The sequence below is a fragment of the Electrophorus electricus genome, chromosome 4 (genome assembly GCF_041902795.1).
Source record: "Electrophorus electricus isolate QZ-2024a chromosome 4, ASM4190279v1, whole genome shotgun sequence".
Lineage (NCBI taxonomy): Eukaryota > Metazoa > Chordata > Actinopteri > Gymnotiformes > Gymnotidae > Electrophorus > Electrophorus electricus.
In genome coordinates this window covers 36,845,001-36,872,500 of record NC_137500.1, presented here as the reverse complement: position 1 = coordinate 36,872,500, position 27,500 = coordinate 36,845,001, and the positions used below count along the sequence as shown (strand labels likewise).

Here is a 27,500-nt window from a genome sequence, read left to right as displayed (position 1 = left end):
GTTCTTACCCCTTCATCACTTGGCGGGTTGGTAGCTGTAGGGGGAATGATCACTGGTGGACTCCACCTGAGGCTGTGGGCTGTTATCCTGCAAAAACAAACAAGCCAATCAAACTCCTGATTGCTCAAGCTCGGGGGATTGTGACGGGGTGCACGGGGGGATTGTGACCGCGTGCAAATTGACTCACCTCCACTGCAGCAGGCTGCAAGGGCGTGTACTGAGGGATGTAGGCACCCTGCATGGCGGGATTAGCTGGCATGAACTAGGACACACACACACACACACACACACACACACACACACAATTAATTTGTGAATTAATTAAAGTGTGTATGGGTTAAGATAGAGTGAACCAAGTGGAAAAACTACCAAAGAAATTTTTATTACTTTCTATAACAAATAGAAGTCTACAAAGAGAAGTTTAACTTTGATGCTCTTAGTGCACGCCAAGCAGGTTGTAGTTCCAGTACTTTGAAAAACGGATTCAAATCCATTTGAATGGATGAGAACTGTCTGATGTTTAAAGAAATGTTTCTTACTTTGAGCACTTGGGTGTGTGCAAACAAGTTTTTATCGACTCGTTCGTTTTGAGTGAGTGTGTGTGTCTCCTCACCGTTCCTGTACTGCCTAGAGAGAGGTGACTCATCTGCTGTGTGAGGGGACTCATCATGGACGCTGGCTGCAATGACATGGAGGGATCCATAGAGGGCGATATTACAGCTCCCTACAAGAGGGCCAGGCATCAAAAGAGACGTCACCTTTGATGACAGAATAAGAGATCCAGAGCATTCAGACTGCCCATACAGGATCATCTGGTATGCTAGGGGTGTCTCCAAATAGCAGAATACACTAAAACCATCTGTCTAACATCTCATCTGTCTAACCCACTAACTAGCATTCTTTCTATATCATACACATCTGCACCTTGTTCACCTGTTCACACCCTGTTCAGATGTTCAAATGCCTTTCCCTAGAGCTGCCAGTTATAGGCTTACTACAGCTGCTCTTGACTGACACGCGTGTAAAATGATATACAAGAACAATATTTATTTACACGCAAGTTATATACAAGTAAAATCACACGATTTTACTGAATAACTGTGACAGGTCATGAAGACATGGTTCTGTCCCTATTAGTGCTGACCGTCCGGTTGGGTCAATCCACTCTATCTGGAGTCCCTGAGCCTGCAACTTTGCTCCGCAGGGTAAGAAATGCAAACAGCAGATAATGAAAGTGTTTTTTCAATGGGGAGAGAGGAAGGGATCAGGGCGAGGTCCAGGCAGGTGTGTCAGGAGAGATCGACAACCTTAAACCTTGACCAGGGTTATCTGCAGTCTGCAAACCCACCCCAACACTTCAGTGAAAAGGATTATTCTTAAAATTTAGTCTTACTGGATGCTGTATAATATATGGCTGGTGGGTGACCCAGGATGGATTCTGCACCTTACACACACACACACACACACACACACACACACACACACACACACACACACACAAAGAAAAAGAGAGACAGTGTAAACATATACTGCCAAGTCAGTTACTATTTCTGTAGCTTTTGCACCCCTGGTGCTAGCAGTGAAATTCTTGAGATATTTCCACTTACACAGTCACAAAACAGTGCTAACAATGAAACAATCAAATGTATACCCACACAACACTACACAACACGCAGAATAAACACCAAAGGTACCTGCTTAACATACTTTCGGCACATTTCATTGTTTCCAGAGTAAACATAGTAAATACAATGACGGAGATGACCTACAAAAGGCTTCCATTAAAGTGCATTTAGTTTCGGTTTCACAACAGTCTTGTACAACCACAAACACGAAAACAAGCTGGAACATCGCATCCTTAGGGAACTGTGAATTATGAATGAGTGTTTTAGCATGTTCACTGAAACCTTTTAGCATAAAATAGTTCTTTTCACATTAGCTTGAATGCTATCATTCTGTCTGTGTGACCAGTCTTCCTGTACCTCTCTCTTGCTTGCTCATTTACACTCTGAGGGTCACGTGAGCTACTGTGGCAGACGACGCATCATTAGCCCACAATGTTCAAATGAGTGCAGAGCAGTAAAATAGTGACAGGTGAGTTACCACAGGCAAACTGTTCTTCACTCAGTAAGAAGGAAATATCAGGTGTTTCTGTAAGCAGTTTTTCTGTCTATACCCTTTGGAAGCTAATGAGAGGTCCATCTTTAGAAGTATGCATTTCATAAAAACAAAAGAAGCAATTTTATTTTAAAATTTTAAGTAAAAATAATTGCAGTTAAAATATTTGTGGTTTTAAGTAATTTTAGAATACCTTTTAATCTTTTAGAAGTACTATTTTTTGCAGAGTGACTCAGATAGCTGCCTTACCTTAAAGTACGGCCATCACACCATCAGGACCTGATAGGTGATTAATGCTAGTAACATGATATAGCCATTAATCTTAATAATGCTTATACCATGATGCTTTAATTGGGTCATGTTGTGGACAAACGGGCCGCTTCAACTGATCCAGTATTATCCATATTAGACCCAACTGTCCATATGATCTATATTACAATAATCATACACTTACATTAGCAATCAAACCAAAACATTACTAACTGTATCAGAATAATCCACAGTAGATATATATGTGGAAACAGCAGTTATAGGGATTAAGGTCAAACTACTTCCCCATCAACATGTACTGGAATATCGTTATGTAAACAACGCTTTTGCTGTCCAGGGTCTGATTTTTGCACGTTCAAGAAAGCTGAAACATCATTCGACTGCCGTACATTCATGTACAACTGCCTGACTACTCCGCAACTCAAGCGCATACACTCAGTCCTGCCGTGAAGAGTCCGGCAAACTGAACAGCCGTTCGCCCGTGACTTTGTGCTTACGCAGTTCTTGCTCATAGCCGCAAAGATTAGAACGTAATCCACTACAACACACCCACACCTTAATCGCACTCCTGGTTCCCATTAAGGCTAGTGCAGAAGCTGAACGGATTGTGTACCGGGTATGTGGACACTGGAGAGATGTAGGGCGACATGGCTGTCTGCGCGATCATTCGGTTAGTGATGCTGTATGGGCTGGGATAAAACCTGGAGGCAGAAAGAGAGAGAGAGAGAGAGAGAGATTTATATTCTCCCAGCTCATGGGCAGGAGGTGAAAAGGTTTATCGTCTACTTTTGCCACTTACCCATTCTGCATAGCCGCAGCAGTGGGGTCATACGTGAGCGTCATTCCAGTCTGAGAGGTAGATGCAGAGACAGGGTGGGAGAGGAAGACAGACGGACAGACAGACAGACGGACGGACAAAGAAAAAGACTCATGAATATGTTGCTGCCACTGTGATTCTTATTCCAGTCTGCATTTTGAGGCCTTCTACTTTACCCTCGCTCACACCCGCATGCACACAGAACTCACAAGCCTGGCCTCTCCCTCTCTGGCCCACGCTCGTCCATTCGACACGTATTTATTTTGGCTCTGTCGCTTTTTCTGCCCTCCATCTGCAAACTTGCACAGCAGAGGCTCAGTGGGGGCTGGAGAGAGACAGAGGCAGAGAAAAGGAGGAGGGAGTTTAACACTGCTCGCATAAGTCTGTCAAGTCTTTTGACTGCCATGTCCATCCCTGTGGTGATAGCCTACATCCACTCCAAATGTTCACTTTTTCCTATTGTACTAAAAATACAGACTTCCAACTGGCCACTTGCCTTCCCATAACCCCCCCTCCACCCCGCCCCTCCCTTTAGGGAGAGGCAACATGGGCAGTGGAGACTATTTCAGTCTAATAATCCAATTACAAAGCTTAGAGAGGGAGAAAAGGCAACATCAGAGCCAGGCTCACCCGAGACCCCTTCACCGTTTAGAGCGAGAGAGAGAGAGAGAGAGAGAGCGAGAGAGAGAGAGAGAGAGAGAGAGAGAGCGAGAGAGAGAGAATTTGCCCACTTTTTTCAACATTAACTACAAACTGCATTCAGTAATCAATAAGCACTTACTCCTGCATTAGGCCACTGGTACAGCATGGCTTTTTGTTAATCTCTGTGCTTGTTCCAATCTAAGCCTACATTCATTTGATATGCACTGTGTCTGAAAGCCATGCCCCAAAGCTCTGGGGTATAAAAAAAACAAAAAAAAATGCCAGGAGTCTCTACTACCAAATGAATAGGGAATGAATTTGCCCTAGCAGGGACCCATAGACGTGTGCTGTTCCTAAATGAACAGCTAAACACAATTAATAAAACACTCGAGCACATAAGTGGTTGCAAATGTACAGCCATTTGTTCTTAATGAACAGCGTTACACAATTAAAACAGTACGCGTGTGCGCGCGCGCGCACACACACACACACACACACACACACACACACACACACAAATGTTCTGTCTTACCCATTACTCCTGTAGGCATCTTGAGAAACTTTCCATTGAAGTGAGAAATAACAGCATCACATTTCTCTGTTGACTCCATCCTAAAGAAACAGAGGAATCACACCATTACGAACCCCTCTCACTCACAACATCCAACAGTAGCCATGCAGGTAAATATAAATAGTTTACTGACCAAAGACCCAATTCATTGCTACTGCAATGGAAACTCAGTGGAAGCGGTGAAACATTAAGGAGTTTTACACTGTCACATGGACGGCACTAGTTCACCCAGGGGTTAAAAACAACAACAAAAAAACCCCAAAACAAAACAGAAACTTCAGGTCATGTAATAACTAATTTCAGTAATTGTTAAGCAAACACCTAAAAGTGTCCTGAAACACTCAGAGCTGTAGAACGTCTGTGTGTGTGTCTGAGTTCGTAGCAGCTCTGCCTCAGGGACAGGCGAGGTAAAGATATTATACACCACTCATGTGTGTAAGGGGGGAATTTATGATCCACACACACACACTCCTGCAGTCACTGAGCAGAAGGGCCACATCAGATTGCAGCTATGAGACAGTTAGAAAGGTGTGTTCCCTCAGCTGTGAGTCATGTTGTCCTCACCCCATCCCAGGGCTTTAGGAACGAATGGGAAACAGGGAGTAAAAGTAGCGATGTTGTAATCACATCAAAACGATGCACTTCGACCAAACCCAGCCAAAATGGCACTCGCTTTCCCTCCACCAGTCAGCTCTCAAGGTCACCGGATCCTGTCCTGGCTCCGACTCCGGGCAGGAACGGGAGCCAAAGCCGGAGGCGCGGTGGAGCGGGTGGAGGTCTCACCTGGCGAAGCCGACCCCCCGGCTGGCCCCGCTGGCGTCTCGCAGGATCCGCGTGGACACGACCTGGCCGAAGGGCTTCAGCATAGCTTCCAGCTCCTGCTCATCCATGGACAGCGGCAGGTTGGAGATGTACAGGTTGGTGGGGTCCTGCTCCTGTTGCTACGGAGACACGGAGGGCGAGTGAGTGATGGAAGGGAATGGACGAGGACAGACTGTAGACGCCGTGCCGGGGAATTACAGGTTACACTTCATACTCGTCTTGCAGGTGTAAACTTCCGGACGGTAGCGCATCTGTTTGGCACGGGCGGTTTGACAAGCGTGCCCCTGCCCTGTTCAGCACTGGTCAGTTTTTGACTACAGATCACTGCAGTTTGGATATCATTTGGTGCGTCTAATCAAGTGGCTGGGGAGAGGATGACACCACATCATGACAGAATGATCAGTTGTTAAGTTCTGGAAATGCAAGACATGAATAAGTAGCTTTAACTCATTTAAATCTTGACTTGTATAATCATTTTAAAATGTGGGAAAAAAAAGTGTGGCTCTCGTATGGGGACAGGCTTTAAGGTCTCCTTCCTGTTTGGAGATGTTACTTACCAGGTGCTGCTAGTTGTAAATGACAAACAAAGAAATGAAAAAGGCCACAGCACCACAGAGGGGCAATCAGGGGGCTCGCCAGGGCACCCACTTCAACACCTGCATACATGCAGCTGGAGAAACACCTGGAGTCTTTCTCATCACCCAGCCAACTGGTTCATGCGCAAGCGTACCCGTGTACACACACAAAGTACAAACAGGTTTCTCTGCCCAAGTCTCTGTTTGATCAGATAACACCTACACACCTGGGCTGCGCTCAGAAGGCCATTACTGACTGATTCACCATTTCATACCAGGCTGACGTTCCAAAGGCTATATAGCTAGAAGCATGGTGGACTTCTCCGGTGTGAAACTCTACCTGTATCGTTCCATTTTGTACCGGGTAAAACAAACCTTTCTTCCTGCCTATAGCCATCAGTAATGAGTTCTTTATCCTCCAAACTGACAGAAGCTCTACTAGCAAAAGCACGTCTAAGGTCACGGCCATAAAATCCCTTCTACCCAAGGCTCAAAACCCCCTACGCAACATTCCACTTAGTGCTTTTAAAACAGTGCCCACAAAGAAGAGATTCAGGGAGATGATTTATGAAGATGAATAGGAAAAGTAGGGAACTGCTTTTATAGACCTGAATAAGAACGTGGGCCGTCATGCTAGAATGAATATGAACCTCTCTCAGGCTATATTTTGTTTGAGGACTGGGTGTATAGAAGATGGTCTCTCCCCCTCCCCCATGCCCACTAGGTGTTTTAGTTAATGCTAATAAAGGGTCAGTCAGTATGAATCCTGATGAGCAGAAATTTGCATGCAGATCTTGGCCACCACCTCCAAACAGTATCACTTCAGCTTATACCCCAAGTTACATCAGCATCAGAGAGAGAGAGAGAGAGAGAGAGAGAGAGAGAGAGAGAGAGAGAGAGAGAGAGAGAGAGAGAGAGAGAGAGAGAGCGCGAGAGAGGGGGGGGGGGCGATAGGGATGGAGAGAGAGACTCCCATGGGAGTGGGGGGCTGCCTCATTAATATTTATTAACATCCTACTGCATTCAACCTCCGCCAGAAAGAAATAGAAAAAAGAGCAGAAGAATGGAAAGAGGGCAATGAGAAAGAAAAAACGAGAAAGGACAGATAGAGGGTGGGAGGGAGAGCGAGAGAGATGGCTAGAGGGAGGGAGAGAGAGAGATAGATGGAGAGAGAGATAGATGGAGAGAGAGAGAGAGAGAGAGCGAGCGAGAGCGAGCAAGAGACGGGGCTGAATTACCAAAGTAACACCCTTGACAGAAAAATCAACACTGGGATACAGAGGACCGATCGCTGGCCTCGAGGCCCTGGCTGAGGCACTGTACCCCAGGCACTCAGTGATGGAGCTCAGACCCAGCTGCCGCTACAGCTCTGAAAACCAGTACAGCCATTAGACGTCAGTTAGTATGAAACGACAGCGGTGTGCCAGGCACCGCGGTGCACACGAAATGTTTCAGTCTCACCGTCCTGCCTTTGCACAGGGCACACGCGCCCCAAGTGTGAATTCGGAGGGTGGGGAGTGGGCCGCAAGCGTTAGTCGAAGCTGCTCGCGCGGGTGGTTCGAAGTGGAGGGCAGCTCAGTCACCCCCGCGCCTGTGCCAGTGGGCGAGAGCGCTTGCTCAGCAGATTAGTGGGCGAGATGTGCAAGCAGAGATTAGCGCTGCTGGCTGGAGGAGCTTGCAGACATGCAACGCTAAATTACCGCCCTCGGCTCCAGCTCCACCCACTGGAGGGTGCGTGGGGATGGAAGAGATTACAGAGATCCTGGACTGGGATGCCGTGTAGAGACCAGGATTCCTTAACGGCACATAAACAAGTGCATGCATGCACGCACGCACACACGCGCACGCGCGCACACTTGTGTACATGGACAAGCACAACTTGCTTGTGTACGTGTGCATGACCATGCAACTGCGTGTGCGTGACTGCTTGCGAGTAAACAGGGCACTTTTGAACGAGACACAGTTTTGGCTGCGCTTGATATGCCATCACTATCCAATCAGCTCAGGTCATGTGACTGTGTGCACCATTACACAGACAGACTGGGCAAGAGAGCTGAAACTGTGTGTGTGTGTGTGTGTGTGTGTGTGTGTGTGTGTGTGTGTGTGTGGGTGTGGGTGTGTGGGTGTGTGGGTGTGTGGGTGTGTACGACCGTATGAGACAGCAGGCTAGTGTTTCTAGATAACACATCTGTTTATAGCACATACTAGCTAGGGAGATCCCTGGGGAACATGAACGCTCACATGGGAGAGGAGTCTACACCGCACCTCGTCTCCTCCTGCAACCCACGCAGCTCGACGACCCGTGCTGGGCCCAGGTGTTGCACGGACACCCCCCCCACCCTTTAAATGTAACTTTACACAGTTCTCAGTAAGACACAGGATGGGAGGGCATGAGAGAGAGAGACAGGTCAGGTGCCGAGGCTCTCCTCACTGTCTAATTAGCAGTTATAGGGTTTGGTCTCTCAGCTGTAAGCTCCGCCCTCTGCTGCTCTACCATTCGGGGGCCTTGTCTGTTAGGCACACGCACGTACCTTTGTGCTCTAGTCATGCAATGTTTACTTTTTCCTCCATTTGTGACAGCAGACGTGTTTGTGCAGTGAGCTGGGCCATCCTGAGACCGGTTTGTAATTCCGGCCCTCTAATTTACACGTCTTTCAAACATGGAGTGTAAAATGACTGGATGGAACTCAACAAATGACTCAAAACAGCTTTTGGGAAAAAGAAAAAAAAAAAAAAAAAAAAAAGGGATGACCTACCTTAGACAAAAAAAACACCTTAGAAGAAAAGTTAAATGGAGATTTTGACTTCCAAACGAGCTCAGTCTGGCAAAAAAAGCCGGGCTTAGCGTCGCCCGTTTAGTCTCCCACAGTCGTCCTCTAATTGAAAATGTAAAGGGTTCAGAGGGGCATGTCCAGTGGCTCGTACATGCCTATAGAGTCTTTGATAGGGCCCGGTTGCCACAGCGTCTGTGGGCCTGTTACCATGACTCCCTCCAATTATTTACTTCCTTTGCTGTGACTGAGCAATGTAAAAGTGCGAGCAGTGCGCTGCTCAATTTTACACACTTCAGAGGAGAGTCCATCTGCAGCAGGTTAACAGCAAGCATATCCAGACACACAGATAGCTACATGTACATACGTACACACACACACACACACACACACACACACACACACACACACACACACACACACACACACACACACACACACACACACACACACACACACACACACACACACATATGAATACACTTCTCTTATATACAGACACATACTCTAAACACAGAAGCCCAGAATAGCAGAGGTGAAATTTTCCAACAGGAAAGCCTGCCCAGCTGCAAATCCCTTCACCATGCTTAATCCCTCTGATTATATCTCTCTCTCTCTCTTTCTCTCTCTCTCTCTCTCTCTCTACTCCCTCTTCCTCTCTCTCTGATCCCTTTTCATGCTCAGACCACTGTGACTTCTCTTTAGGAATGAATAGAGAGTCCTGCATGGGGAGGGCTGTGATGAAGGTGATGAAGAATCTGACACAATGAAAAGAGTTGCTGTCCTGCTCCGATTTTCTCAGATGTGGCTTTCAAGTGCCACTAGTAGCCCACACCTAAGTGTCCATGTGGAACCAGTAAGATTACAGGATGGTAGTTTTATGTTGGTGCCAAAGCTGGGTGCGTCTCAAACAGTCTGCACTTTGTGGAGAGTGAAGAGCCTCGTCAGAAGGACACAGAGGCTCCTGTGTGCATTTCCGCATGAGTGCGTTAATGTATTTGTATGTGTGTTTGTGCACACACATGTGTAAGATGGAGAGAGACAGCAGACTGAGGGGGGAGATGTGGATCCCCAGGGAGGATTTCCACTGGGTTGTGTCACCCCACTACCATCACATGATCTTTGTACTCTCACTCCTCACTGTACAGATACGCCCACACACACCCTTTACTGGCAAGTCAGTGTTATATATACCTGGACGTATATAGGAACTAACCACACACACACACACACACACACACACACACACACACACACACACACACACACACACACACACACACACACACACACACACACACACACACACACACACACACACACACACACACACACACACAGAGTTTGGCTCACCAAAGTTTAAAATAAAGCACCTGAACTAGCATAAAATCAAACCCAGAGATGTGAACACTCACATGACAAATGCCATGATCTAACTGGGCTTTGCCTGCTTCTACTTCAGACAGTGCAGGAAATGAATTCCATGGTTACAATTTGCCCATTCACTGACTCACAATTGCTCATTCATTCTACAAGACAAATTGAATTAATCCTCTGAATTCAAAGCCCTGACTTTAAGGTATTTAAATAACATGCAGGTCCAACCCACGACCGAGACACACATCAAAAGAAAGTAATAAAAGTCATGATTTTGAGGGGGGGGGAGAGAGGGGGGGAGGGGGGAGAGAGAGAGAGAGAGGAGAGGGGAGGGGGTAATAACAGGTGTATTCTTACCTTCGCCATCTGGGCCTGCACGCCGCTGGTTTTTAGGGCATTGACGGCTTTCTGTGCTGCAGCAGGGCTGTCAAAGTCCACAAAGCCGTAACCTAAGAGGACACAGCACAGACTTCCATTAAGCTTGCTTCTTTCCTCTCCTTGCCTGAACTTGCTGTTCCATGCAGATCCTAAACAGAAGCCTTTGGTCCTGGCGCGCACAACAAGAGTAAAGATGGAAAAACATTCTATGCCTTTTTGTCTCTTCGGAGACTCTTGCCAGGCCCAAAAAGAAGTGCTCCCGAGGAATCCCACGTATGCTCCTGCTCTGAACAATTCTGTGGGCTGATTCGCTGCAGGTTTCCTAGCACGGTTTCGTGGAGCTGAGTTAATCAGGGAGCGTGTAGTGGGGAAAGGGGCACAGCGCAGCAGATAAACACGCAGGCTGGCCCATGACTGGCTGCTCGCGTTCCTGACCCTGCTGCTGGCGCTTTCACACTGGCGGCAGCTATGTTTACCCGGCAAACGGGTCCGACCGCAAACGATGACAGGCCCGAGGGCTCAGGCAGGGGTGGCGCCCGACTGCCCACGCATGGACGTGATGAGCTGGGCCCCGAGATGCTCTACACGCTTACGAAAGCGTCACCACACCCGAGGCTTCCTTTCCCTCGGTGCACTTATAGGACGCTATCTGAGCCGTTTTCTTCTCAGAGATGTTGTTTCGATAGTAGGCCAGGCCATCAGTGCCTGCAAACTACTTTGAACAGAAAAGTGAAAGTGTTTGGGGGCTTAACGGGGTTGGTACTGAGGGTTGGGCGCAGCGCACGTTTGGACATGGCCAGGCTCCGCAGACTTGTGCTGTCTGTGCAGTCTCAGTTTAAACTGCTTTTTGTACTACGAAGAGCTGCTGAGCTACTAACTGAGATGTAAGCAATTCGTTGGCAGCGGCTTCTGAGCACACAGAGATACAATTACAGCCCATGCATGACTCTCCCTCTCTCTCACACACACACACACACACACACACACACACACACACACACACACACACACACACACACACACACACACACACACACACACACACACACACACACACACACACACACACACACACACACACACCCGTCAGTCTTCTCAAGGAGGCTGAGATTACTCAGCATATAAATAATCCACAGCACCATGGCTGGATGCTGAGAGCTGCCAGGTCCCCGAGGTGCCAAGGCCAGGAACAGAGCCAGACCCTGGGCTAAGCCTCCCCCTCCCATCCCTCTAGCATTACAGCCACCTTGGAACCGCCCCAAGGGCTTGACCCAGCCGGCATAGGCAGAGCAGAAACAACAGCGCGGAGATCAAGGCGCTAGGACAGGGGACACCCCGCCCCGCCCCACCCCGCCACAGCCTACGGGCAGGGCTATCTGTTTCCTGATCCACCCAGCGCCACACAGCAAGACAATGACAGGCATAGTCATGCAGTCCTACACAAACACACACACACACACACTCGGTATTACGCATATGTTCTCTGTTCAGAAACACACACACTGGAATCTGTATTACTCATGGAAAAGGACAGTAAAGACCAAAATGCTGTTTGATCCTACAAAATAAAAGTCAGACATCAGAGTCATTTCACTTTATTACACACTTTATTACCTCAGAATATTACTTTGAAATCAAATTAGAACGCTTTAAACTATTAATAGCACAGTATATTATGAATGTGAAACACTTGAATATATGAGTCTGACACTCAGAAATCTTTACTGTCTGGAGCAGTAAGAGAGCAGAAAATACACTTGCAGTGGGACTCCATGGCGAAAGATACACACCTTTGCATTTGTTTGTAGTCTTATCCAGGATAGCTTTCGTTGACACAATTTTGCCATAACTGCAAAAAGAACAAAAGGAGGCAGCATTGGTGGATGGATTAAAACAGCAGACAGCTGGAGTCTGTTTTACAGCATTCTCCACCCACCCACCCCCACCCCCACCCCCACCCCCGCGCACACACGCGCAAGTCGCACGCACGTACACACAGAAATAACACAGCTTGCACAAGCCTTTATGACATCACCTCCCAAACATGAGCCATAGGAAGTTGTATTCAGGCTGAAGTGTTCCCAAACGGAGCGCTCCGTTCGACTCCGAACGTGAATACGTACCACACGAAAATGATCTGGGCTGAAGACACGATCCTGACCTTCAGAAAAGAGACATGCGGGCAAGAACAATAAATTTAACTCCAGCACTGCATTCTCTTAAAACGAGTACATACGAACCAAAATGCATTTCCTTTCACCCCACAAACTCTAAATAATCTAATTTAAAAGCACATTTCCTGGCCAGTGCCACATGTGCAAGTGGGGGGTGGACACACAGCAGGGTCCACAAACAGGAAATGCATCAAAGCAGTGTCACTGAAGCTGTCCACTGGGGCAAATGAGCCCGACACTGAACCCAAAATACCCAGAGCAGCGGTGAGTGTTTCCCAGAACAAACCAGGTGGCCACACAACGAGCGCAAACAAGATGGCGGCAGGGGAACAAAAACAAGGCGAAGCACTCCCAGATGGCGGTCCTTGGCTGTTGCGCGCCAGCGTTTGATCTTCCCAAGCCATTACCCCGCTATAGTAAGGCTGTTTTAAACTTAGGATGGGGGGTCCTCCAGGTCGTTCCCAGGGAAAACCGTTTTTTTTTTCCTGGCCAGGATGTCTGGGGTGTTAACCTCCAAGCATTTGTGGAAGCGCACGTGTGTGGTAGAAACGTCGACCGTATGCCCCGTGCTGGACCTTAGCAGAACATTAGCTGGACTTTTGTGTGAACAGCTACAATTCATTCAAAGGCAGTTGTTTGGAGTTAACGTAGGCCAAAAAAGGGAGAAAGAGGAATGCTTAGAAGGTTAGTCTCATGAGAGGTCCTTTGGTTCCTTGCTGATTCCTTGCCCCTGAAATACAGTTACAACCAATTTTGGAAGGAGCAGGTTTACTGGGGTGGGGGGAAACAGAGCAGAGCTGTAAGTGTAACCACAGAAAGGGCAGAGTTGAAGGAGGGATGGAGAAGGGGAAGTTGTCCACAGCACGGCAGGACGCAGCAAGACACATAAAAGGACATCTGACCTCTGACCTTTTCCAGGAGAAAGCGAAACAGACATTCCTTAAAAGAAGACTTGGCCTTGTGTCCTTCTTGTAGCAGATTGTACCTAACCCATCACTTCAGCACGACAGGAAATGCGGGGTGGAGGCAGGGCAATTAATACTGAAGCACTAAAACCATTACGAGATCTGGGGTCCAGTCATGGAGGATGACCCTTAAAGCCTGCGCCGGCCTTCTCTCCCTGGGCACCCGTGACTTCCTGCTCTCATCTGTTGGATCTGGAGCCAGCAGGACAAGGGGCTTCCTCCACCTCGCACAAAAATGAATCATTAGAGGATTCTCGTCCAGATCGGAATGCCGGCACTGCCATTGGAAAAGTGGGCGGGGTCCAGGGGGCAGGAAAGGCGAGCGGATCAGCCTGCTGTGTTCAAGGGCACAGGAGGCTGGCGGGGGATGCGGGGCCGGAGAATGCCATTCATAAATCTCTCCGAAGACCTTCGTGTTTCTCCAAAACGGGGTTTGCGGGCTTCCCGCTCCGCTTTACAGTGAAACGAGTGGGCCACCAGAGACGAACCCTCTCCGTTCGCTTCCACTGCGAATCCATTAGCGCTTGCACGGGCCGGCGTGGACTAGGGTAAGGAGATATAGGGTGTCGTCCATGCCAGGGATGCAACTGCCATCACAGCCTTGCATTCATCCCATTACTCTGCCTAATCAGGGCTCACGTTACCATTCAACGTGCTCTTATTGATTTGGTGTCGGCACGGCTCTGGGCCGCACGGCGGCCCATTAGAGCCTGCGAGGCGGGGAGCCATGCTCCGAACCGTGTGATGTTGCTCATGAATGAGCCCCCTTCTAGCTGGGACAGCAATTCTCAAAAAAAAAAAAAAAAGCCCTACAGGACTGAGAAACTAAAGAGTCATAAATCTTACAACCAAAAGGTTATGTAGGTCAAATAACTGGATCACGGCTTTGAATCACACTCTGTGTTCACTGCAGTAGTTTATGGAAAAATTACTTATTTGAGTCACTTTCCCTTAATTCAGCAATTGGGATAATGGGATACTTGGGATAATGAATACAACATACACAATTTCTTTCCATAAGCTATTTGAGAATACCGAGGATACTGAACGAGCCGAGAACAAGTCTGTACATCCCGTGTACCACCACCTCAAGCTTATATCTGCCTTTTATATATAAATGTAACATTTTGAAATGTTTCCATTTCTTCCACGTCGCCATTGTGGTCGATAACAGTCTACTTTAATCTGCATACGTGTGAGGCTCTCGCCAATCTCAGTTTCATATGACAGTGTGGTTTACAGATGCTTAGAGTCACCTAAGGCTTTTCTCCTTCACCCGTATAAAAAAACAACAACAAAAAACAAAAAACAAACAAACAAAAAAACACCTGGCTGGATCAGTGTGCTATGAGACAAAAAGTTGAACCTTTTTGGCAAAAAGTACACAGCATTAAATTTGGTGAAAACAAAAACAACACTGCATACCGTCACACCAACACCTCTGCCTGTCTGTGAAGCATGGTGGTGGGTGTATAATGGTGTGGGACAGCTTTATGGTTGCAGGAGCTGGACAACTTGCATTCAGTAAGGGAGCATTGGATTCCAGGAAGCATCAGCAAATTCTACAGAACGCCACGGCACCTGGATATGACTGATGAATCCAAAGACGCTAGGTCATGCAATATGGCAACGATCAGAAGAGGAAATCAGCAACAGAGAGGCTGGAAAAAAGTCCATATTTTAAGAGTTAAAAGTCCTGACAGAGTCCGGTTAAAATACTGCGGTGTGATGTGGACCAGGCTGTTTCAGCCAGACATTCCAAAAATACATGTGAACCGAAAGTTTTGTTTAGACTAGTGGGCCAAAATACCTTCCAACTACAGCACCAAAATGAACACAAAATTGAGAAAGCTCAATAACTGTTCACATACTTTTTTTAATAATGTGTTTTGGTCAATAAAGACAGCAAATTCCATGTGTGTCTTTAACTTTATTATTATGACTACAAAGATCAGATCAAATGTTATGAGCCATTCATACCGAAATCCTGAGAACCCCGATGGGTTCAAACTTTTCACAACTATTCCAATTGACCCCAAATATACAATAACCTATGAAATTCTAAGAACATTGTCTCTATCCCGCCTGGGAAAAGGTAGGCAGAGGGCGAACTGTCAAAAAGGCAAATCGTTTTCACTGCCATGCCAGGATTAAGCTAAACACAGCTGAAGGTTAGGAGATCACACTCTCGGCCTGCACCCCCCCAACTAATCCACTACCTTAAAAGGCCGCAGCTAAAGGCTCAGAGAAGCAAGTGTACTCTGGCGGCATTCTATTCTGAGATGGCGAACGCGGTCTCCACCCATTAGACTTCTTTTATCGTCTCAACTTTATTGGTTCAAAAGCGCCGACATGCTGTGCTTTGTGAGCCATAACCGAAACATTTGGCTACGCAATTACACTCCACCAAGAGGGACGCTTCACTTTCTCCATGATGTGGAAATGATGCAGGAACAGAAATTGCCCCGGTTTGTCTTCCTTAGCAAACGCTGCAGGGGAGCCGTAGAGGAAGAAAGGGGCCGAGTGCACCGCGTGGTCGGCATCTCGCAGTCTGTGCGTGCATGCATGTATGGAAGGAAAAGTTGGCTGACAGAGGGAAAATGAGATTTCAAAGTCACCTGACCGGTCACCACAGAGATTGGCCATGATGAGAGCAGACTGTCTGGTCTTTGGTGAAGTTGGTGGTCCTTTGCCCAAATTAACTGCCAGTCACTACAGATCTCCCACACACCCTTGCAGTTCTTAGTGTCATTTTTCATTTCAGGTTAAAATGCAGAATTCCTGTCACACTGCCCCACCCCCCTTGTGCAATGGCAGTGATGGCAGCCTTGTGTAATGGCAGTCAGTGGCCTATTAGCTTTTCTTAGGCCTGTTCTTTCACTGCAGCACTCCGACTCCTGGTTGAGTGTATTCTGCTCCATCTCCTAAAACCATTTCAAACCAGCCCACAACCTGACAGGCATTAGGATCCTATCATTTATTCATCGTATTCCTCCCAGCGCAGACCTCCGAAACGAAGAGGCATGTCTGTAGCACAGGGCTCGCTAAACCTCTTCACTCTGTTACCGAGGGAAACGGACTGTGATTATGTTACACAAGTACAGCCATAATGCCGAGAGCAGAGGTCTACAAATAGCGCTCACGTACTTCAACAAAAGGCCCTGGTATACAATCGTGCATTCTCCAACGTTGTATGCTTATTCACTTCTACAACAACGAACTCTGCTGCTGCGCGTGTTGACACCTCCTGGAACACCATAAAACCTGGTGACTTGTGATTCTTGGTCATAATGCCGGTGTCATCTTATGATTAGTCTTACAACTACAGGAGAAGTAATCAAAATACAAAAAACAAAAACAACAACCTGTGCACTGCAGATGAACTGATTATACCCATGTAGGAAACCCAGTGTGTGGTGACTGAAGCCGTGCTGATGCATGAGATTGATGTTTGTGTATTTGAGGCCATATTCCCTCCTCAAGCCGTAATCGATCTCCGTTTCAGAGAAGCACTTTCCTCTCCGAGTTCGACTGGGATTAATGAGTCACAGCCAGTCATTCCGAACTGCAGGAGGCTCCTCTCCCATGTCTTCATCTACCCCAGTAAACATGAAAGCCTTTCAAAGCATTATCCTCTATAAATGGAACTACAATTTCAGTCCAAGCTCACCCACCCCCAATCTCCCAGTTACTCAGATCAGGAAAGGAGGAGGAGATTAAATGGGTCAATAAGGGATCAATAGCAGATCAATAACGGCACTAATGAGAGGAAGTGGAGTACTCACGGCTGGCAGAGCTTGACCAGGTCATGGTCTGTGGTTGCTGGGGGCAGCCCCCGGATGTACAGGTTGGTTTTGCTGAGCTGCTCCCAGCCTGCCGTGCTGCTGCTACTGCTGCTCTGATTGGTGCTGCTGTTGGTTCCGGGACTGGGCGGGGCCATGGGCTGGGACGAGGGGCCAACAGGGGGCTGCCAAAAGTGATAGAACAACAAACAGGGTCAGCGGGAGGACACAACGTAACCCGAGGGCGTGAAAGGTAAACGTGGGCCTTTAGATCTGGCGGAGAGAATGAAAGAGGCAAGAATTTTTTTTTATTTGAACACAATGTGGCAAGTGTGAGGATGACTCCCGGGACCGTCGACAGTCATTCCATAAACACTGGATAAACAAAAGCAGCTTGTGGGCTGCAAAGAGCTAAAGCGTCTGGCTAATCCTGCACTCTGCCGCAGCATTCATTACACGGATTAAGGAGGAGAGATGAAACCTGGTCTGAAAGGCTACTTTGGAGATTAATTGATCAAACTCAGTGTAGAAGGAGCGGTTTCTGCCTGCTGCTGCATGCTAATGAGGACAGGGCTGGGCAGATGCTAGAGCGCATCCCTTACTTGGAGATGCCTGATGCAGGAACCCGGGACGCTGCACTGCAGTAATGTTTATACACACCCACTAGCACTAAAAGTTCCTGGGCCAGCATGAAGGAAGCCACACAGCTTGGTCAGTCTGACTACCTCTCACACAAACGCAGGGTACTACTTCCTTCCTAGCGTCTCACAGAGAGACATGCATATTATTCTGGATAACGAAAAGAAAAAAAAAAAAAAGCTTCTAGGAAGTCTAAAAGCTGCAAGTAGCCTGCTGTACACAGGGCCCTTCTTCCCAGTCTGGAAAGGCACTGACTGCACGCTGTCAGCTTAGAGCGTTACTGTCATCCATCTTTACTGTGCTTCATGCCTGTTCTGAAGTGTTCCCTCCCCTCTCAGTAGAAAACAGGTGCACTGGAGCACACAGCCTAGACTGCCCACAGAAAAAGAAAGAAAGGAAGTGGACTACACACTCCAAGCCAAAGTGCGTTTCTTTGGGATATACATTCTCTTACTTGTAGTATTCCTTGTTCTTTCGCACAATGTCCTTGGCAATGATCTAAAAAGGTTCAATGTAGGCAAAGTGTGTGAGTGTGGGGGAGATACTACCAGCATGCCTACCAGAAACCGACAGGTCCACAGCTCCATACTTATACAATCTCTCTCAATCTCTCTCTCTCTGTCTCACACACACACACACACACACACACACACACACACACACACGCGCGCGTGCGCGCGCACACGAATGCATAAACGCACAGACAGGAAACCACTTGCATGCCAAGGACCTCACATGCAGTCCAGCCAGAGAGGCATGTCTGGGAATGAAAAGCAAGCAATGGGAAGAGCATGACAACATGGTGTCAATCCCTGCTGGGTGTGTGTGTGTGTGTAAGCATACCAGCATAAGGCAAAAGACCAAAGCACTTTGTGTTTTATTTTAGGTCTGCAAAACTTAAAAAAAAAAAACAAAAAAAAACAACAACAACACGTGCATTTTAGCATTAGTAACTCAAAATCACTTGACTACAAAGCATAAATAAAATATACTATTCTAGCTTTAAAAAATATATATATATAAGAATTTAATACAAAATACAAAAATATACAAATAAAATACAACCACTTGCGTAAAAGGCAGGGTAATGAGAAACGTCGCTTAAAAAAAATTTCCACACTCATACCTATTCTGCAGACAACCATTCATATATGTGCCATGCACATAAAATATATGAGCAATGTGCATTATGAATATCAACCCTTCGTCAACCTTTAATCGGAAACACATTCTGTATTCAGAGCTCATACATACCAGGGGAAATCTTGGGGGATATTTGGACAGGCTTGGACTGAGTCAGTTAGATGGCCCTATTCTTCATGTAGTAAAAGAGCTCTTGTGTGGCAGAGCCAATCACTTCCGTCCTGTTTGCATTGACACAGATGTCCCTAGCTGTGGAGCTTTTCCTCCTCAAGTGCTCCCTCTGTTACACTCTGATTGCGTGCCTTTTCACCCACTCAGCCCCCCTTCCATATTTTTCAGGGGAGTCACAAGAAAGAGGAAGCAGTTTGGCATCCAAAGAATGAAGCAGTGACAGTGTTGAGCAATCGCCGCCTGTGGTGTGCTCCAGAGAGCGAAGATCGTCTTTCCAGCGTTCACGCGGCTCTTCGCCTCTGCAACTTAACACTTGCTCTTTGACTACTCGAAACAAGATAGGTCCTGGACTTGCACCGTGGACCGGCATCCTGAGTGTTCTCCTTTAATTTTACCCCCATCGACTGTTCTGCGAATGCACGCTAGCAGCGATGATGAGATTACAAGTTTTCCAGGAGGATGGAACAACCTCGCTACAGAAGTGCAGTACTGGCAGCACATTCTGCTCTCAGCGTCTGAAGCCGGGCACATTTAGCCTTGTTTTTGGCCACGCCATTCTAGCATGTGATTGGCCGGGAAAGCCAGCACTTGATTTCTTGGCTGGGACAATCATTTCACAAATAGCTAGTTGGTTCTGGCAACAGTTGACTGCACTTCTCTGCTCATTACTTATCATCTATAAAGTTTTCAGAATAGATAGTTGGACAGGATCCCTTAAAATTCTTTTTTTGGGGGTGGGGGGGTTGCACCATCTTCCCACATCAGCTACTAGTAGAAAAAAGACTAAAATGCTTCCTTGTTTGAGTACTCACAGAACAACTGGGTAAAAACAATGGTTAAAAAGACATCTGAACCTGTGACATTTAATATTTAGAAAATGTAGCTATATCAAAACCATTCATGGGCAGTACACCAGATCAGCAAAACTCCCACCGCCTGTATGACCTAGCAAAGTGATGAAAACCAATATAAACCAACTTAATTTACTAATTCATTATGAGTGATGATCTCTCCCTACACTTTCTGTCTGAATGGCTGACTACGCAATGACTCCACTGGTCGCTTTGCTTAGGTTCACTCTCCAGATCAGGCAATCACTACTCAAATGATCATATTGCATAAATCATACAGAAAAATATAGGAAAGGTAAACTGAAGGAACACACCCCCTACCTAGATTACTCCAAAGGCTTCTCTGGGATCAGTATACCACAAGCTTTAATATCACACTCATTATTTCCACAATTCTGGCCGACGTGCTGTAGCTCACTCTGCACTCAGGAATGTCTTGTTTATGCCTCTTTTCCAAATGTTTGGGATCCAGACATTAATCTTCAGCTGAAAGCTAAAATCTGCAGGCATTTCCTTCTAGAATCCGACCGCTTCCTTGCTCCATTCTGGGTCCCCTAGCGAGACGAGCGTGCGGCGACGGGCCTCATTAGAGCGTAACGTGGCATTACACAGGTACTGCTATAGCAGATTATTATATCACTTATATGCCAATCTACTTGAGCTGGTTTGACTTTCAGTCTTTCTTGGAGAGTGTGAGACTATGGCCCCATTCCAGTTAATTGTACCTTATACTTGCGTCATCACGTTCACTCGATCACATAAAGGCTCTGCAACTTAGCCTCTGTTTCTGAAAACCAAGCAATCTTTTTTCAAAAGCAAGAATTTCTCAATTTTATATCACTGAACGAATGTCAAATGCATCTTTAAAATCTGATACATACGGAATAGGTGCATTAAAGCACTACTGCATAAGGCTGAGATTGCAGGGTGCTGAAAGCCACGGCTCAGCTCAGTGATATCAAGTAATGCTGAACAAAATATCATTCCACTAAAGGTCTCTGCACAAAGAGCACATTTATGGCAGCGGCCATTCAAACAACTCGTCCATCCCAGCAGCCCCCCAGAGTACAGCTGAAAACAGCTGCACAGAGGCTACGAGGTCACAAAAGTGGACAGGACCTTGAGACGTACACAAGAAGGAAAGCTCCTAAAACTCACTGGCAAGACTTCAAAGACAACCAAGCTTTTTTTTTCAAACGCTGATATGGGGGTACCTTTCATGATTACATTGAAACTCAGTTCAGGCCTAACTCTATCCGAATTCTATTAACATCTGTAAGGAGGCAGGTGAGGATAGTGAGCTCCAGAGCCAACATCGCGCTGTGGTCCTGCCGTAAACCTAAATGTGATCAGGAGTGTATTTTGGTAACGTGATAAGGCTGCATAATTACATAATTAATTATATATCAATCCAAATCCCAATGACAATTTTAACATGCATCAGGTATGACGAAAAATATTTAGGGAAAAAAAAAAAGAAGAACAACAAAACCAAGGCAGTTTATATAACGTTTGCTATATTTGCTACACACAACAATTTACAGCAAAAAAAACAAAAAAAACCCCCAAAAAACCAAAAACACAAAACCTAATACATATCAGTAATATGGGGGGATACAATCAAAAACAGTCTTTCATGGGTTGTCTGTCCATAAAACCCATAAAAAAGTCCAATAGGACTTCATAAACCTACATATTTCTGTAAGTATGACAACATGGAAAAGGTGGGGTGTTATCATCTTAAAAACGACATCCATTCACACTCCTTTCATAGTGAACCTCCTAAAACAGAACAGATTATCTGACCGTTCATTAGAGGACATTCTCTTGACCGGGACGTGTTCTAATGTCTAGGGTTATAAAACGACAAAGAGCATCTTTGAGGAGACAGACAGTGTTACCCTGCCTACTTTTGTACCCCTGTCTTTTTGTCCACTTTCCTGGCCAAATACCAAAGCCAGTTTGTTACCTCCAGATTTGTATTCAGCTCCACCATGAAAGAAAAGAACAGAAAGAGTAAAGAGAGGGGGGGGGGGGGGGGTAAGGAGGGGAGAGACTAGACTCTTATCGGTCTGCCCCAGACTCAGATAGCTTGTCATATCCGCGCTGGCCTAACAGCAACAGACTTCTCCCTGAGAGATCCCCATTTCTCCTCACCCAGTCCCTGCTAAACCCACCTATGAATATGCATAATCCTCTTCACTGCGCCCCCCCCCCCCCTCTATCAACCAATTAATCTGCTGATGTGCTGATAAATCAGACTTCATAATTTGGAATGGCACTGAAAACATGGCATCCATATTTTTGGCGTTATTTAACGCACTTGAATCCACAGAAGCAGTTCTGTTCTGACAGGACACATGCATAAGACAAGGTCATTCATGCTCGTTTCACCTGCCACCCTTAGCTGAATACTAACTGTGGCTGCTAGTGTATGCGGCTCAAATTTGTGGTGTGTTCAAAAATGGCTTTTAATCAAGTCATGTTGGGATGAAAATAGGTGTGTTTTTCAAACAGTATAGCTCATATTATTTGCTGTTGGCTTTTGCCAAAGCAAATCTTTCAAATATGCTTTGACACAGAAGAATTGTAGGTTTATAAAGAAAAACGACAACTTACAGTTTCTTAGGAAGACAAATGTTAAATCTAATAAAGATGAACAATTCTAAGTAGTAAAGCAGGTTTGATTTAAGTGAACGAATCGTTGTCCAATATTAAAACACCGATGACAACATATATTAGAACGGAAATGTCGCTTATCTTTAGAAACCACAACGTACATCGACAGCCACAAGAAAATGTTGAGAATAAAAGTAATCGAATCCATCAAACGACCAGCGAAGATCTTAAATGAAACTGTAGACTTAGGTTGGGTTAAACTACAGCAACCAAATGAAGACCTCTGTAAGTATCACAGCATATGCGTAGGGCTTATGTTCACGTAATGTGTTACAATCTTAGTAGGCCTACCATGAACACCGAAAACTCAATACAAACATTTAGTTCAGAGTATTCGGCGGTAAAAAAAACAAAACAACAACAGACAAACTCGGTTTAAACTAGGCTACAACACATACAAACATAAACAGTTAAGCAACAAATCGATTTTTTTACCTGTTTACGATATGTAGTTCTTAATGGGTTGCCAGAATTCGCAAAAATCATCATCGAAATATCAAATTTCCCGATGCAAAGATGATTCGCTGTCAATTGTTGTTCGCTGCTTGTGTTAGAATCCAAGAGATCAAAACGGTACTAAAGTTGCACATTTAATTCTATGAAACATAGAAAGCTTGTCGAAACTACTACTGAATTTGACTTTTACTTATTTCTTCAGCCGAGAGGCGAGACTGTTATCCGCCGTGACCATATATCCCGCGACCGTGCTCAACTTCGGTTGCCCAACCCGTTTGTTTAGCTCCGTTCATTGATCTGCACCGAGTTCCCCACAGAACAAACCCTCCCACTATGGAAGGAACCATCGCGCCGCCTGGCATGGGGATACTCAAAGAACCAACAACTGAATCTGCACCGAAAGGATCGTGGTTGGCGAATAGGTTTGTGATAGTCGCCACGTAGCTTACCTTTACTCCAGGCTGTGCGCCATATAGATTACGTGAAGTGCGATATTTTCACCTCATTGATACAATAATCTATGTTATTTCCTTTCGACTTCCCCACTTCTTTCCTCAAGCGTGCATACTTGACATTCCTCTGCGCGGCCATCAACTACGCTGTGGTTTGGAGATCGCAGACGCCTGGACTGAATTACCAGTACGAAGTAACCAAACACACAATCATGGAAATTCATGTTTTGCCCAAAATATTCGTTGTCTGCTTCTTTTAAGCAACTGTACTTAGTAGGCAAGTACCAGTTTAAACTCGAGGGCTCATGTATTGCAACGCCTACATAGTAAAAATAGTGAAAACATACATTTTTAAATATATAGAGTAAGTAAAATCCAAGTACACAACAGTTTCCAAAAGGAAAAGTAAGAAAGGCTACACGTCGTACTATACACCTGGAGTGGTTTAATATATTAAAAAAGATGGACACGTAAAAAGAAAACCAATATAAACAGGCTACTCTAAGCAATGCTAATGAGGTAAAATCAGTTTACTGGAGTAGTTCCTCAAAATTCAGCAACCTGAATGCAGACCATATAAACCACCATATAAAAATATGAGTATTATCTATGTAGGCTATATCAGTTTTCTTTGTTCAAGATATGAAATCACAGTGGGTAGGTTCCAGCCAAAACAAGCATCAACTGAAAACTTAAAACAGAAAATCTCTCTCTCTCTCTCTCTCTCTCTCTCTCTCTCTCTCTCTCTCTCTCTCTCTCGCTCTCTCTCTCTCTCTCGCTCTCTCTCTCTCTCGCTCTCTCTCTCTCTCTCTCTCTCTCTCTCTCTCTCTCTCTCACATACACACACAAACAATTTTCTATTTTTTGTCCCCCCCCCCCCATTTTATACCTGAAACTGATGGCTTGTCCTTAAACCTCAACCCAGCATTTCCTGTTATCTACTAAAATATCCCCATGGCCTCAGCACTTTCAGTCTGCTGTTCTGAATTCTAATGTGACCTCAAGCACACACACTGCAATGCGAATAATCTCAAACTCTGCTGTTTCATTCTCTCAGCAAGCTCTCACAACTATGTGTATGATATTCTGAATGAATATTCGTTCAACAGCCTAAACAGTAAAACACTGAGCCTCAGATACTCTCCTTGTTCATTTGTGTCGAGGGACGCTGTTATACCATTATGCAACATCTTTTGTCACCACAAACATGCCAGATGAGAACTGTATCAGGCAAGCAACAACAACCCAGTCACTGAGATATCAGAAACTTTGGCTAGGTTAATTGGGAGGAAAAGCACCTTTCACCTAAGATCTTTGTGCCCTGTAAAATCTCTATGAAGCACTGAAATGATTTAAAGCCAGACACAGTAAAGTGGTAGCCATGGCAATGACATTTCTAAGAAAGATAAGTTCTAAATGGAACAACTAACAGCAATAATGTAGGAAGCAATATAGTTTATATTGTTATGTAAATACAAATGTGAAAAATACTTCAGTTTTATCACCAAGCGGTATGCCACAATGGCAAATGGGACAATTTCTGTCTTGTCTTTGAGAATTAGAGTGTGCTATGAATTTTATGTATGTAACAATAAGAATCTAATCTCTGATTATTGGTTTATTTATTAATTTCACTTCATTTAATTGAATTGATCTGCCTTTCTAAATCGCCCTTGTTTAATTACAAAGACTATTCTGACATTTGCGATGAAAGATCCTTTCTGGAAGAGTCTAAACAGAGCCAAATCACTCCTTATTACAAGCACTTAAAAAACACAAGAGGAACAGCAACAAACTGCACAAACAAACACAGAAACATGATCCTATAGCTCATTGTCTGTCCCAGGAGTAAAAATGCATCTGCTGATTAAGATTTGAGGAGAAATTGGTGCCACATCATTCTAAAGTTTAACATCTAGGTCACTAGCATGTGTCAGTAAAACAGCTGCATAATCATGTAACATAATCTTGTAACAAATGATTTTTTAACACATAAAAATGAACAAACATGAAAGATGTATGCCGAAATGCATGTCAGGTGAATTTTGATTTTTGTAGTCCATAAATATTGAAAGAGGATTTAAGGTGAGCTTGGTGTTTTGTCTACCATCCCCACCTTTTGTTATGAGTCATACATCATTTTCATATAGGTTTGTTTCACCACTTCTAGTTTGACCGAGATGAGCACTTTCTAAAATGACTGATATGAACGGATGGCCAGATCTTAGGATGGTTAACACAGACAGGCAAGGCCACATCAATTGGCAGCTGTATGAGTGGTTGATGCCAGTATGTAATCAACCAATAAGAGAAGAGAAAACACAGACACAACAGTACCAGTAGGCCAGAGAGAGAGAGAAATAGAGCAGGAAATCTTGTTGCAGAGTAGACTAACATAAAATGCATTTATGCAGATTAAATTAATTAGCCTTTCAAATATAACAACATCCTAATATTACTTGAACAGAGAAACTTTGACACTAATAACACAATAACAACTATCTCTGCACTGACCGACAAAAAAAAAAAAAAAGAAATTATAACGGGATTATCATGCTATCAGAGTGTCCTCTAGTTCACATAATATCAGGGACAACTAAGATCTGGATGATATAGGCCTGCAGAAGAATAATGCATACAGTGAATTTACTCTCACTGCTACAAACCAGGAGCAAAGCAGGCTGCTCTGACATGGAGCAGCTGTCAGAGCACTGTGTGCAGAGGAAACACCAACACACAAAGGCTTGGCCCTCACCCACAAACACTTGTTTCTACGGTATATCTGAACACTGACCCACACACACATACATGCACACACACCCACGCACACACTTACTCATTTGCACGCACAAATAGGTTTCCATTCTGTTACATCAACTTCTTTATTAGCCCACCCCCTGCCTGCTTTCTCTCTGTCACTATAGTTGGTATGCTGTAGCTCTCTCCTTTGCAAGGGCACAGGCTGAAAATGAGGCGAAAATGTCCAAATGAAAGGATAAGTGATTTGGAACTCAGTGCATTTGTTAAAGTGATCCTGTGGCTGGTGCATGGAGAGTTCACTCCCAGCTGCTCCACTGCTCCTCAATGCATTGCTCGCGTTCCCTCCCTCTCTCCCCACCTCTCTCTTTCTCAATTCAGTTACAAACACAATCCAATTTACTCTGACATGACAAAACGTTACATCTTTATAACCAAGGCCATCTCCCCCCCCCCCTCTCTCTCTCTCTCTCTCTCTCTCTCTCTCAGCTTCCTCTAATTATCACGCACCGCCTCTTTTCAGCGGCAGTCGGTAAATTCTGTTCCAACAGCGAGAGTGTTTTCCGAAATCCCCGCGTCTGTATTTACCTTCCTGCGTCTGTTGCTCGGCAGCAGCTGAGGGCCCAAACTCTTCAGAGGAGGCCATGCGATCATCGTTAAGTGCAAGCCGCCACAGCGACGAGCGTGTCGGTCGCCGTGGGTACACACGAGCTTCAGGAGCTCGCCGTACTCGCGGTGTGGGAGGGAGCACGTCGCACTGCCACACAGGAAGACAGCGCTCTCACACACTCTCAGCACACGGGTGTGTGTGTGTGTGTGTGTGTGTGTGTGTGTGTGTGTGTACGAGAGAGACTGAGAAAAATAAAAGGTTGGGGGGAGGGTTCAGAGAGCCGAGTACGATTACAAGTGGAACAGCAAATGTGGGTAATTCTTTTTATAACATTTGTTTAATTTCAGTGTTGCCACTAGATGATGAAAATATGACCGTTTAATGATGACAGATTTAGGACAACCGTTTCTGTTTCTAAACCATACGGCAAATTATGAACCAATCAAAAATTACACTGAAACGCGTTACTCTATAGTTACA

At 45.5% G+C, this 27,500-nt stretch overlaps 1 protein-coding gene across 9 annotated transcripts in view; it reads right to left on the bottom strand.

Annotated features, from left to right (window-relative positions):
• Positions 1-27,500, bottom strand: part of rbms1b (RNA binding motif, single stranded interacting protein 1b) — a 35,390-nt gene that overhangs the window by 3,063 nt on the left and 4,827 nt on the right. Inside the window, exons 1-13 of one of the 9 annotated variants that reach the window (XM_027010213.3) lie at positions 26,999-27,194; positions 17,266-17,447; positions 12,132-12,190; positions 10,321-10,412; positions 5,202-5,359; positions 4,380-4,459; positions 3,415-3,530; positions 3,188-3,237; positions 3,002-3,089; positions 1,394-1,444; positions 614-724; positions 188-262; positions 9-87 (exon numbers count right to left, since the gene is read on the bottom strand). In XM_027010213.3, coding sequence (XP_026866014.1) covers positions 16-87; positions 188-262; positions 614-724; positions 1,394-1,444; positions 3,002-3,089; positions 3,188-3,237; positions 3,415-3,530; positions 4,380-4,459; positions 5,202-5,359; positions 10,321-10,412; positions 12,132-12,190; positions 17,266-17,447; positions 26,999-27,064 — 1,200 coding nt within the window. In that variant the 5' untranslated portion in view covers positions 27,065-27,194 and the 3' untranslated portion in view covers positions 9-15. Of the gene's footprint in view, positions 1-8; positions 88-187; positions 263-613; positions 759-1,393; positions 1,445-3,001; positions 3,090-3,187; positions 3,238-3,414; positions 3,531-4,379; positions 4,460-5,201; positions 5,360-10,320; positions 10,413-12,131; positions 12,191-17,265; positions 17,448-23,180; positions 23,473-26,998; positions 27,195-27,500 lie in introns of those variants that run through there. The other 8 variants (XM_081713587.1, XM_027010216.3, XM_027010212.3 and 5 more) reach the window with 8 other exon arrangements.